At 44.7% G+C, this 13732-nt stretch overlaps 2 protein-coding genes across 2 annotated transcripts; both read right to left on the bottom strand.

Moving 5' to 3' along the window:
• Nucleotides 1–4950: 4950 nt before the first annotated feature.
• On the bottom strand, nucleotides 4951–12577 carry CLPP (caseinolytic mitochondrial matrix peptidase proteolytic subunit). The gene is made up of 7 exons (XM_063123025.1): nucleotides 12500–12577; nucleotides 10934–11035; nucleotides 9992–10063; nucleotides 9138–9234; nucleotides 7668–7855; nucleotides 7352–7457; nucleotides 4951–5388 (listed from the first exon to the last, which is right to left on the bottom strand). The coding sequence occupies exons 1-7, from the start codon at nucleotides 12515–12517 to the stop codon at nucleotides 5219–5221; spliced, it is 753 nt and encodes a 250-aa protein (XP_062979095.1). The 5' UTR covers nucleotides 12518–12577; the 3' UTR covers nucleotides 4951–5218.
• Nucleotides 5477–5692, bottom strand: LOC134396121 (NADH dehydrogenase [ubiquinone] 1 beta subcomplex subunit 1-like). The gene has a single exon (XM_063122483.1). It carries the CDS (start codon nucleotides 5690–5692, stop codon nucleotides 5525–5527), a length of 168 nt encoding a protein of 55 aa, XP_062978553.1. The 3' UTR covers nucleotides 5477–5524.
• Nucleotides 12578–13732: the final 1155 nt, after the last annotated feature.

The following is a 13732-nucleotide window of genomic DNA, read 5'->3' as shown; positions in this document are numbered from 1 at the left end:
GCCCACAGAGCCTCGGCTATTGGGCGGTATAGAAATGCAATAAATAAATAAATAACCCTACTAGCTGGTAGTTCTCTAGAGCCTGCCTTCATGTTTGCTGCCTTGTAGAGTACCATGCACATTGACAGAGCTATGTAAATTACAGTCTTATTGAAGGTATTTACACCCCAACTTTTAATTTCAAAAAAATCACAGGACAGCTGAAATAAACAATACAGGTCCAATATCCAGTAGGCCATGATAATTAGTCAGTCACACACACTTGACATAAGGAGAAAAATACTTTGCAGTATTTTATCTAACATCCAAGAGGGCCATCAGAATATGGGTTACTATCCTCAGTCTGATGCCATTCATGAGCTGCTGACAAAAAGAGAACATCTGGAATTCTTTGCACTCCGGGCAGGACCAGTCTGACATATTTAGCTGCCTGAAGTAAAGCACCAAATGGCATTCCCCACCAAGGCAAATTATTTTGGCCCCTGGGGCAGAAAACAAAACCTCACAAACACTTCTCCCCATACCTGACAGTAAAAAATATAATAATAATTAAATGACAATTTTCTGCCCTTTCATAACACCAAAATCAACTGTCTGAAGCAGGTGCCTTACAATGGACAGACCAGCCCCTGCTCAGGAAACCTTCGCCTGATGAATTTCTGCTTGTCATACACTTCTTGAAAGCTACAGGTGCCCTGCAAGAGAGAGACATTGGCAACCTAATACCCAACAGGATGGAACCCCCCAAAATAGATAACTAACAGTAGAAAAGCAACAGGGATAAATGAAATAATACTGTATTTCTTTAATTCTAAGACACTTTTCCCATATAAACATCTCTAAAAACAGGGTGTGTCTTAGAATCGCGGGTGCGTTTATTATTTCTTAAAATCAAAGCTTTTCTCTTGGTGGTACTGAAATTAGTGTGCGTCTTACAACCGACAGCGTCTTAGAATCGAAGAAATACGGTCTATTTATTATAATTCAATGTATTCAGACCCTAATGATCTTTCATCAGGGAAATCTAGGGTGAATATACAAATATCCACTTGGAAATCTAATACCCATCTACCTTCACCCTAAAAGCATAAAGTGTTCCAAAGGCTTGTATATAGAACATATAGGCTCAAATCCTGCCCCAAATTTCATTCTGTCTCAAATATAGTTGCCGGGACTCCTGCCACGATTCGACCATTTTTGTCTGTCTCTTCTGCCAAGACTCTCGTTCACGCACTGGTTATCTCTCGGTTGGACTACTGCAACCTTCTTCTCTCTGGCCTTCCTTCGTCTCACATCAGTCCGCTGGTCTCTGTCCACCACTCTGCCGCTAAGATCATCTTCTTGGCCCGCCGCTCTGACCATGTCACTCCACTTCTGAAATCTCTTCATTGGCTCCCAATTCACTCCAGAATCCAATATAAACTTCTCCTGTTGACCTTCAAAGCTTTTCACTGTCTAGCTCCTTCCTATCTCTCCTCTCTCATCTCACACTATCGCCCCGCTCGTGCTCTCCGCTCCTCTGATGCCATGCTTCTCGCCTGCCCAAGGACCTCCACTTCCCTTACTCGGCTTCGTCCTTTTTCTTCTGCTGCCCCTTACGCCTGGAACGCTCTTCCAGAACACTTGAGAACTACCAACTCAATCACAGCTTTTAAAACTCAGCTAAAAACTTTTATTTTCCCTATAGCTTTTAAATATTGAGTTTGTTCTGACTCTATACTGTTAGCTTCACCCTACCCTGTGCCTGTTTGCATTCTCTTTCCCTCCTTATTGTTTACTACAACTTTATTAGATTGTAAGCCTATGCGGCAGGGCTTTGCTATTTACTGTGTATAATCTGTACAGCACCATGTACATTGATGGTGCTATATAAATAAATAAATAAATAAATAAATAATAATAATGCTGCAGCTTATAAAAGGCAGCACTATGCGTGTGGGTGGGTGTCAATCTTAGGTTTCTCCTTTAAACTGTATTCAAGTGCAGGAACGCTGCCATCTTCTCAAGCTTTTAAATGCATTTCCAAACGTTTTCATTCTTATCCTCTCCTCTTTCACTTCTTCTCCCTCGCAGGACCCGTCTAAACTTGGACAGGATTGCACCCTTAATTCATTTTTCTTTCTTTCTTTCTCTAGCATCCCTCTCCGCCTTTCAACCACAGCCACACACAGTATCTATATACACAACAAACCCTCTAATTTTAAAGCCTTTAAAAAAATGATTTTCAAAAGCCCCTAAGCCAAGCTCTTCTGTTTAAAAACACACCTTTAGAAGCGGGTTCAACCACCAACACCCCCAATCTAACCCTCAGCAGCGTTTTATACCCCCGCCAGAGTGGGCGAGCAAACACGACGGGCCTAAACTAGACGAGGCGGCTCCACAATTAATTAATTAATTAATTAATTAATTAATTAATTAATTAGTGTTCTCTCTCTCTCTCCTTGACGCACAAAGCAGCCATTAAAGCCTCGCTGCTAACTACTCAAAGGGCTTTTCTAACGTCCCAGTGCGATTCGTTATTGGATGAAGCCCGAAAGGGAGGGATCCTGCTTTGAGAGCATGCTGGGATTTGTAGTTCTATAAGGGGTTAGGCCTAAGACCTGCTTGCTCGAACCTTAATAATAATAATAATAACAACAACAACAACAATAATAATAACAATAACAACAACAACAATAACAAAAACAACAATAACAACAACAACAACAACAACTATTATTATTATTATTAGTAGTAGTAGTAGTATCCCGCCTTTTGCCCAATGCTGGGCCTCAAGGCCCAGTTAGGGTGACCATATGAAAAGGAGGACAGGGCTCCTGTTTCTTTAACTGTGGTGCTGAAGAGGAAATTTCAGCAGGAGTCATTTATTATTATTATTATTATTATTATTATTATTATTATTATTATTTTATTTATATAGCGCCATCAATGTACATGGTGCTGTACAGAGTAAAACAATAAAATAGCAAGACCCTGCCGCATAGGCTTACATTCTAATAAAATCATAATAAAACAATAAGGAGGGGAAGAGAATGCACCAAACAGGAATCTGGGGAAATTTCCTCTTCATCACAACATTTAAAGCTGCCCTCTTTTGAATCTGGTCACTCTATTATAGCTCCTGCAGCTTTAACTGTGGTGATGAAGAGGGAGTTTCACCAGGTTCTCCATATATACAAATGACACCTGCTGAAATTCCCTTTTCTATGCAACTGTTAAAGATACAGCAGCCCTGTCCTCCTTTTCATAGGGTCACCCTACTCAAGGCGGCCTTACAAAGTTTAAAATATACTAGGGTGACCCTATGGAAAGGAGGACAGGGCTCCTGTATCTTTAACAGTTGTATTGAAAAGGGAATTTCAACAGCTGTCATTTGTATATATGGAGAACCTGGTGAAATTCCCTCTTCATCACAACAGTGAAAGCTGCAGGTGCCCTGCCCTCTTTTGAATCTGGCCACTCTAGTATAGCTCCTGCAGCTTTAACTGTGGTGATGAAGAGGGAATTTCACCAGGTACTCCATATATACAAATGACACCTGCTGAAATTCCCTTTTCTATGCAACTGTTAAAGATACAGGAGCCCTGTCCTCCTTTCCATAGGGTCACCCTAGTATATTTTAAACTTTGTAAGACTGCCTTGAGTAGGGTGACCCTATGAAAAGGAGGACAGGGCTGCTGTATCTTTAACAGTTGCATAGAAAAGGGCATTTCAGCAGGTGTCATTTGTATGACACCTGGTGAAATTCCCCCATCACACCAGCTAAAGCTGCAGAAGCTATACTAGAGTGACCAGATTTAAAAGAGGGCAGGGCACCTGCAGCTTTAACTGTTGTGATGAAGAGGAAATTCCACCAGGTTCCCCATATATACAAATGACAGCTGTTGAAATTCCCTTTTCAATACAACTGTTAAAGATACAGGAGCCTTGTCCTCCTTTCCATAGGGTCACCCTAGTCATAGAGCCTGTCCAAGGGAGCCCCAGGACTGTCCCCTATCACAACTCCCCCACTCTCAGTATTGGAGTCCTATCCAGATGGCCCCTTTCCATCTTCTCTACATCTGCCTCATTGAACACATTGAAATGTCCATCAGCCATCTCTTGCAGGAGTTTGATGTCAGTGTCCTTGGGGAATACTCTGCATAGCTGAGTTTCAAGAACCAGTAGTTGATTGCCTCAACTTACATCTGTACGCAGCCCAGTGATTTCTACAGAAGGGAGTGCAACTGCTTGATGTTACCCATGCTTATGAACATGCATACGAACACAGACTACTCAGAATAAGTTTTCAGTCATCACGTCTCCACTGTAACACGTTATGTGTAAAGAGGCCGGAGCACTGTGGATGGTATCATAGGAGCAAAGAAAGAAGGACCCTTTCTGTTACGCTTCCTAGAAAACTGTGTGCACCTGCAAATTTGACACCTGTACCACTATCACTCTGGTCATCATTGCCTATAAAAGCCATGGGAATTTATGTCCCATATCCAAGAATATTGCTTCATGTAGGCCTTACACATGACCAAGGTCAGGTAAACAGCAGTGAGATGCCTGCGCAATACCCCCCCCCACCTGAGAACTAAAGGGGAACAAAAATCAGATTGTGCCCGTAGCGCTATTCCAGATACAGCATCTAGATCTGACATAGGCAGGGGATATGTGCACAGCATCCTGGGCCTTTTCCACATCAGCTTTGTGGAAAGGGTGCCTGTAAAACATCTGGATGGGGAATAAAGGTGTTAGAAACATAGTCCAGTTACGTGGCAGGGACAAAAAATTTTGTAAAGTGGTCCTGCCATGTTTCTTCAATCTGACAGCTAGTAAAGTTATTGTGCAGCAGCCTATGTGTTTATGTATCTGAATCCATTACAGTAGGCAGATCCAAGAACCTCAGGATCTACTGCCAGTGGTCTTTCAGAGAGAAAGTTACAGAAAAAAAGAATGTCCACATCACAGAGGTCAACGTTTAATTTAAATCCATCACTCGATTAAACAATGCTGCAATTGTGGGGAGAAAACAGCTTGCTGAAAAGCAGAAGACAAAGAGACCAGCTCCTAGAAAGACAGGTGACCATCTACTGGTGGAGCACTCATGAAGAGGAGGTCCATGAAGACTGACATCCCCCGGCAATTCCAAGGAGTCCAACCACTTCAGGGCATTGGTGTTGCTGGAATAATCCCCATCACAACCAGCTTTCAAACTGAGGCCGTGGGTCCCTCAGGGCTCTGCTGAGGAAGGGGAGGGAGCAGGTGCAGGGGGAACCTCTTTCTGTACCAGCTCTGGCTCATCTTCTCCATCATGCGGAGGATGGACGAGCACCTTGTCCAAGATGCCAAATTCCTGGGCTTCTACTGGGCTCATGTAACGATCTCTCTCCATGGCAGCCTCTGTCAGGATAACACCACTTTAGGTTAAAGAAAGACTTAATACCGTCTTGGCAAAATAAAGAAGATTACTAGCCCACAAATATATCTCCTTATATAAGCAAGTTGAATTGTAAGGAAACATTTCTCATTTGACACATTATTTCCATGTCATGACTTCACCAGGTTTCAATTCCCTTTGAAATAACCTGCTCTTGTTTCTGAAGAATGCCAGTTTCTCATCATTCTTCCTGCCAAGGTAATATCCCATCACAAATCCTAAGGGAACCAATACTAAAGGCCAGTAAGTTGGATTAATATTTACCATAGTTACTGCCCTGAAGACCTAGACCTGCAAACTCGACCCAACACTAAAAGCCCACAATTGTTTTTTTACTAATCTGCCTGTACCCTCACGGAGGAGGAGGCTATCAACGGCTACTAGTCGTGATGCCTATCTATTGCCTCCAGTATCAGAGGAAGTATGTCTCTCAGTACCAGTTGCTTGAGAAAAAGGGCAGCAGGGTGCTGTGGCTGTCGTCCCCTGCTTGTGGTTTCCTGGGTGACAACTGAGTGAACAGAATGCTGGACTAGATAGACCTGTGGTCCGATTGAGCAGGACAGGAGTTGGTCCAAAATATCAGGGGGGTAGCAGATTGGGGATCGTTGTAATAAACTAGCTGCACCCACCCCCCAGCTAACTGTCTCAAAGCAGCCCTAGAGCTCTTTAAATATTTTATTTATTTGATTTCTATACCACCCAATAACCGAAGCTCTCTGGGCACTTTACAACAATTGTAACGTGAATGCTGTGCAACTGTAAATACTTGTGTCAGTCTCATTGGCTTCTTAAGAATCTGTTATTTTGGGTCAGGAGACGTAAGAGTAGAACAGTCCAGGTCCAAAGTGTGCCTACGATTTGGAAATTAGACTTTTTGCCTTGAAACATTCTAAACTGACACAACATGAACTGACACAACAAGGTGGGGGATACTTGGCACAGCAATACTACAAACGAGAACGACCTTGGAATTGTTGTAGATCACAAGCTGAATATGAGCCAGCAGTGCGATGCGGCTGCAAGAAAGGCAAATGCTATTTTGGGCTGCGTTAATAGAAGTATAGCTTCCAAATCGTGTGAGGTTCTGGTTCCTCAAAGCCCTATGAAGAGAGACTGAAAGAACTGGGCATGTTTAGCCTGGAGAAGAGAAGATTGAGGGGAGACATGATAGCACTCTTCAAATGCTTAAAAGGTTGTCCCACAGAGGAGGGCCAGGATCTCTTCTCAGTCATCCCAGAGTGCAAGACACGGAATAAAGGGCTCAAGTTAAAGGAAGCCAGATTCCAGCTGGACATCAGGAAAAATTTCCTGACTGTTAGAGCAGTACGACAATGGAATCAGTTACCTAGGGAGATTGTGGGCTCTCCCACACTATAGGCATTCAAGAGGCAGCTGGACAACCATCTGTCAGGGATATTTTAGGGTGGATTCCTTTATTGAGCAGGGGATTGGACTCGATGGCCTTGTAGGCCCCTTCCAACTCTGCTATTCTATGAAAAGCTCTTCAACTGTGTCCTGTAGATAAAGGAGGGCATTCTTGCTAACGGTTGAGGTAATAAATCTGTAAAAATACAATGAAGTCTTGGTAAATAGAAGGGGCAAAATTAGGATTCTGCCTGTGGCTGCCCATACCCAATCCAGAATTTGCTAACAACCAAGACATGGCAAGTCTCCAAGGAGACAGAAGCAGGGGAGGAAGAATCATCAACTTCCAGAAAACCTCCATGTGCTTTTGCTGCCCAACAATGATGGATGGATGGAAGCAGCTCTTGTTTATCACACTGCTGTGGGGAAAAACTGGTCCCCAAGGAAGGAACAAATCCAGGCAAGAGTCTGGCCTCCCTGTCCCTCAATGGTTGCCTGATTGCTAGATGCTGCCACTGCCACCTGTTTGGTTCCACACCCTGCTTCTTGCATGCTGCTTACCAATCACATCCAGGTTCTGCTTGGTGTGTTTGGCGTAGAGAAGGTTGATCTGTTTCTTCAGCTTGAGGATTTCCTCTGCCTGGATGGCAATGTCCGTAGCCTGGCCCTGGAAGGGGAGGTAGAGAGTCAAAAGGGAAGTTGAACCTAGTCGCCACTAGTGTGAACTAAAGAATGTAGGGGACAGCTGTGATTTTCCACACACATCCTGCCTAGCCAAAGGGGTCAGGCAATCTGCCGAGGTCATCACTGCGATGGGATGCTGTCTACTGGAGAACCCACAGGCAACTGTCAAATCAAGCAGCAGGGCTGGACTTACCCGTGCCCCACCTGAGGGCTGATGGATCATGATGCGGGAATTGGGCAGGGAATGGCGCATGCCCGGTGACCCTGCCGCCAGCAACAGAGAGCCCATGCTGGCTGCCTGCCCCACGCACCATGTGCAAATGGGATTCAAGATGTATTGCATGGTGTCATAAATGGCCAACCCTGATGTCACCGTTCCACCTGCAAGAGGGATGGGAGGAAGAGGACAAAGGATTTACTGCAACACCAGGGCTCTCAAGATTCAAATGCAACAAGCCTTTCCCAAAGCTAAATTATCTGAAAAAGCCACGCATCCTGAAGGGAGAGCTAAGAAATGGAAGGATTACCAGATATTCAAACTGGAGCCAAAAACCCCAACAAACGGAAGAGGGGCGAACAGAACACGAGATCCTGGTGGTTACTTGAGAAAGTAAACCACCCTTTCGCAACCCGGTGCCTCCAGATGTTTGCTCTGTCCACCACTCTGCCGCTAAGATCATCTTCTTGGCTCGCTGCTCTGACCATGTCACTCCACTTCTGAAATCTCTTCATTGGCTCCCAATTCACTCCAGAATCCAATATAAACTTCTCCTGTTGACCTTCAAGGCTTTTCACTGTCTAGCTCCTTCCTATCTCTCCTCTCTCATCTCACACTATTCCCCCGCTCGTGCTCTCCACTCCTCTGATGCCATGCTTCTCGCCTGCCCAGGACCTCCACTTCCCTTACTCGGCTCCGTCCTTTTTCTTCCGCTGCCCCTTACGCCTGGAACGCTCTTCCAGAACACTTGAGAACTACCAACTCAATCACAGCTTTTAAAACTCAGCTAAAAACTTTTCTTTTCCCTATAGCTTTTAAATATTGAGTTTGTTCTGACTCTACACTGTTTAGCTTCACCCTACCCAGTGCCTGTTTACCCTACCCTGTGCCTGTTTGCATTCTCTTTCCCTCCTTATTGTTTACTACAACTTTATTAGATTGTAAGCCTATGCGGCAGGGTCTTGCTATTTACTGTGTATAATCTGTACAGCACCATGTACATTGATGGTGCTATATAAATAAATAAATAAATAAATAAATAAATAAATAAATAAATAAATAATAATAATAATAAGGTGGCTATGGGCACCTGAGGAGCAGCTGCACTTCAAAACGTACTACTACACCACTGGAAGAAATCCTTCCAAACCTGGAGAGTTTGAAGTCCTCATAGTTTGTGGGCATTGCTGCAGAAGTGGAATAGCAACAACTACGGTAAAGAGGCCTAGTTACCTCTGTTTCAAGCTCTCCCACTGGACAGCAAGAGAGGAGTGTTGCCTTGGGAGAATAAAGTTCATTCTTGGGTTTTCTGACCGCAGCTGGGAGATATTTCAGGGTACAGTACAGAACGGTCCTCCTTCACATGTACACTCCCTCCACTAGCGATGAGAGCAGCTTCCTTTCAGCCAGCCCACATTTCACCCCTTGTTTTTTACTGACACACACCTGGGCTGTTAATGTACATGTGGATGGGCTTCTTGTTGCTTTCCGACTGCAGGAAGAGCAGCTGAGCAATGACCAAGCTGGCAATGTTGTCATCAATCTAAAGGCAGAAAATGCATGGCGGTGAATGATCAGCACGGGAACTCCCCACTGCAGCAAACCGAATCTCCTGCTGGAGTTAATAGCAAGCCCAAGTGTGTTGTAGCTTTTTCGGAGGTGGGCATCCCAGAATCAGCTCCTGGAGACATTAGCTGGCCTCAAGACTATAGCTCAGGCCTGGGACTTAGGAGACCAAGGGCATGCAAAACTAAAATGCAAGGGAAATAATCGATACAATGCATAGTCAGTTCTTTGAAATGAAATACCTAAAGAAAGCCGAGCCAGAAACAGAGCAAAGCATTTCCATCTTTTTAAAGATTTTAGTTTGACCTAAGTGTATTCTGTGCTAAAAAAGAAAAGAGATCAAAGGTCTGGCCAATAAAGTAACCCAAGTCCTGCTATTTATAAATGTGAAACTAATTTGTGCATTTTCTCAATTTTTTTTATAACTGATTCTCTGCTTTACACTACTTTGCATAATTTTGCTAGTTACGGTGAGGGTCATGAAGCTGTCCTGAGCCTGCTGAGTCTGAGAATCTTACCCAGTCACATTTCTAGGTTCTGGGATTTCAGCAGGCATTGCCCACACACTTTCAACCATAAGGGCTAGAAGCTTGAATTTTAAAAATAAATAAAGCCAGTCTTCCCCAGGAAGCTGAATTTTGCACTCAGTACCACTTTCTGAGTGTGGATAACAGTGAGCCCATTGGATTGGCTGAACCTGTTGCCCCACAGCAGGAGGAGCAACACACACTTACCGGGCCCATCACACAGACAATGCGCTCTCTCAGAAGGCGGGAGTAGATGTCGTAGGCTCGCTCACCACGGCCCTGAAACAGACAGAAGGTCAGCACAAGTGCCCTCAAGGCTCAGGATTTGATGGTAGAGAGTCCCAACATCCTCCAGAGGGAAGAACTCACAGATCTCCTACAAAAGAAACAGCCTCCTGGAGTTCAGTTTAACTCTGAGTTCTAAGAGCAGAAGGGCTTGCCAGGGCATTAGAGATGCATGCCAATCATAGAATCATAGAATAGCAGAGTTGGAAGGGGCCCACAAGGCCATCGAGTCCAACCCCCTGCTCAATGCAGGGATCCACCCTAAAGCATCCCTGACAGATGGTTGTCCAGCTGCCTCTTGAAGGCCTCTAGGGTGGGAGAGCCCATGAAAACCAAGGACGCCATGGATGGAAGGGTCAAGGATCAAGACAGAGTCATGCACACTTCGGGGATCTTGAAGCAGGAATAGACATTTTCTGTGATTTTGGTGAGTGCAGTCTCCAGCCCTGACATTTTGGCTCTCGTTACAAAAAAATAAAAATGAAGAAATATCCACTCCTCAGGAAAAATGGACAGACAGTAATCTGCCCAATTGTTCAGTAGGAAGGAAGCTTCTCCAAGCTTCCAACCAAAGAGTGTAAAGAGACTAGGATGACAGACAAGACCTTGTGTATTTAATTTCCACCCAATTATTATCTTCTGTGCTTAGGTTTTTGCGTGGCCACATCAGTACTCTGAAGCACCCACCCACCCACCCCAAATTTCTTGCTATGAGCCTGAAATAAAATCCTAACCACCTAAAACACCTGTTATAAGATACCTGGGACTTTCTAGTCGATAGTCTGCTGCTCCCTTTCCTACATATACGGAGAATGAGAAGCTCCACCAGCAGCACATGCACAGGCCCCAGAATGCTATGCTTACCGTCTGTTCCACTACAATGGGGATGAGGGGGATGTAACTCTTGGGAGACTGGTGGACGCTCCGAGCCACAGAGAGGACATGGTATCCCAACTGCAACCGGTGCTAGAGAGAGAGAGAGAAAGAGAAAGAGAGAGATGCTCACTCAACCATCAACCACAAGCATCAGTTCTGCATCTCCTCTTTCCCTTCTGATCCACCATCCCACACTGCCCTGTGGAAGCCACTGTCCACATCCTCCACCTCTCCTGTCTTTTCCCCTGCCACGCTCACACACGTCAATGGCAGCGGTAGGAAAACATCATGCCTGCAGGATCTATGCTTGTTTTAGACCACCAACTGGAGCCTGGTGCAAAACATTTTTTTCCCCAAGCCCAGAAATCTGGTTCTTTGAATTGTTCTGCTCAGTCCTCCTTCCTGCAAAAATCCACTTCTGGTTACCCCAACCTGTCTTCATTTCATTAATATAATTTAGGGCAAGAGGGGAGTCATTTTGTTGCTGTTTTATTAAATAGGTGGAACTCAAGAAATCCTCATCCATCTAATGCAAATTACCCAGGGATCTACCAGTAGCTTCATACAAATTAACATTTTTTTAACTGCCTTGTACAGCAAATGCTCAGATCAAAGGGCGGGGGGAAGAGATTACTCTCCTTTATCCACTGTAAGCACAAAACCTCAACCTGCTTATTCCAAGTAAGTGAAAGCTGAGCAAAAGGGGCGAGATCTTGCGCAGGTAGTATCCTGCTTTCAAACTAATGCCCTCCAGATGTTTTGGACTTCAACTCCCATCAGTCAGCATGGCCAATGGCCAGGAATGCCCTCCAGATGTTTTGGACTTCAACTCCCATCAGTCAGCATGGCCAATGGCCAGGAATGCCCTCCAGATGTTTTGGACTTCAACCCCCATCAGTCAGCATGGCCAATGGCCAGGAATGCCCTCCAGATGTTTTGGACTTCAACCCCCATCAGTCAGCATGGCCAATGGCCAGGAATGCCCTCCAGATGTTTTGGACTTCAACCCCCATCAGTCAGCATGGCCAATGGCCAGGAATGCCCTCCAGATGTTTTGGACTTCAACTCCCATCAGTCAGCATGGCCAATGGCCAGGAATGCCCTCCAGATGTTTTGGACTTCAACCCCCATCAGTCAGCATGGCCAATGGCCAGGAATGCCCTCCAGATGTTTTGGACTTCAACCCCCATCAGTCAGCATGGCCAATGGCCAGGAATGCCCTCCAGATGTTTTGGACTTCAACTCCCATCAGTCAGCATGGCCAATGGCCAGGAATGCCCTCCAGATGTTTTGGACTTCAACTCCCATCAGTCAGCATGGCCAATGGCCAGGAATGCTGGGAGTTGTAGTCCAAAACCTCTAGCGGACATAAGGTGGAGGGGCTGGCTGATCACACAGGGCTCTTCTTATGCTCGTCTGTTCCAGGGTCTCTTTAAGGGGCTCAAAGCCGGGGGAACAGAAGCACACCCCAACACCAGCCATGCTTCACCTTGGGGTGCTCCCATCCCCCCCTCAGTAGCACACCCAAATACACGTGCACGGTGGCCCCCTCACCGCTATCCTTTGCAGCATTCTGCCCCGGAGGTTCCTTCTTTCCGCCTTCCCACGTGCTTTTCAGAGGACGCGAATCACATGACGAGGGACAGATTAGGGCTGCAATTCCCGGCCATAGAGCCGCGGTGCACTATGGGAAATGTAGTACCAAGTCCTGCCGGGTTGCTAATTGTCCTTCCTCTTACTACTGTTATCTTATTATTATGAGACTCTCGCCAACATTTCACAGGGATAAGTGCCAAGTTCTACATCTAGGACAGAGAAACCAAATGCACGGTTACAAGATGGGGGATACTTGGCTCAGCAATACTACAAACCAGAAGGATCTTGGAATTGTTGTAGATTGCAAGCTGAATAGGAGCCAACAGTATTGTATCAACTGCTAATTAGAAAAAGAGGCAGCCATAAATAAATAAATAAATAAATAAATAAATAAATAAATAAATAAATAAAATGCAGATCACACTGCTGCTCAAGGCACAGGAGAGGAGGCTGTGTAAAAAAAGCTGGCAGCCCTTTCCAAGGTGGCAAATTTCAATCAGTAAGGGAAATTAAATAGTTGTCACAATGTGCAATTCTTCTTGTTTCGCCTCCCTCTCTAGTTTCTTGGAGTGGGGACATTTTAATTTTGGAGTGGGGGAGTCATAAACAATCACGTTTGTGATTTGTGTGTGTGTGTGTGTGTGTGTCTACTGCTCTGGAATCTATTTTAGATATGAAGTGCTATATAAATATTGTAAATAAATAAATAAATTGTAATATTGTAAATAAATAAATACATTTTTTAAAAGACTTGGTTCTACTGACTTTACATAAGCTGCCTTGTGTGCTTTTTATAAAAGAGGGATTATAAATCAATATAATAAAATGTAATGCTGAGTGGTTCACAGTGACCCAAAAATAACATATAAAACCCACTAATAGTGTGACCTTCATCACAAAGTCAGCTGTGTCTGTGTTGTGAATACCTCAGTGGAATCCAACACTTTCCCCACTGTTTTTGTCATTAGGCCTCATCTAGAGTATTGCGCCCAGTTCTTGGCTCCACAATTCAAGAAGGACGCAGACAAGCTGGAGCGTGTTCAGAGGAGGGCAACCAGGATGATCAGGGGTCTGGAAACAAAGCCCTATGAAGAGAGACTGAAAGAACTGGGCATGTTTAGCCTGGAGAAGAGAAGATTGAAGGGAGACAGGATAGCACTTTTCAAATACTTAAAAGGTTGTCACACAGAG

This window comes from Elgaria multicarinata, chromosome 3 (genome assembly GCF_023053635.1).
Source record: "Elgaria multicarinata webbii isolate HBS135686 ecotype San Diego chromosome 3, rElgMul1.1.pri, whole genome shotgun sequence".
NCBI lineage: Eukaryota > Metazoa > Chordata > Lepidosauria > Squamata > Anguidae > Elgaria > Elgaria multicarinata.
Note: the sequence above shows the minus strand (reverse complement) of the source record. Positions and strands in the feature narration are given on the sequence as shown.

Excerpts from the sequence above, each read along its gene's own strand:
- LOC134396121 (XM_063122483.1), bottom strand. The coding sequence starts at position 5,692 with ATGGTAAATATTAATCCAACTTACTGGCCTTTAGTATTGGTTCCCTTA.
- CLPP (XM_063123025.1), bottom strand. Across the intron at positions 9,235-9,991 it reads TTGTCTGTGTGATGGGCCCG|ATTGATGACAACATTGCCAG; the intron begins GTAAGTGTGTGT and ends TTCTGCCTTTAG. Across the intron at positions 7,458-7,667 it reads AGCCCTCAGGTGGGGCACGG|GGCCAGGCTACGGACATTGC; the intron begins GTAAGTCCAGCC and ends CTCCCCTTCCAG.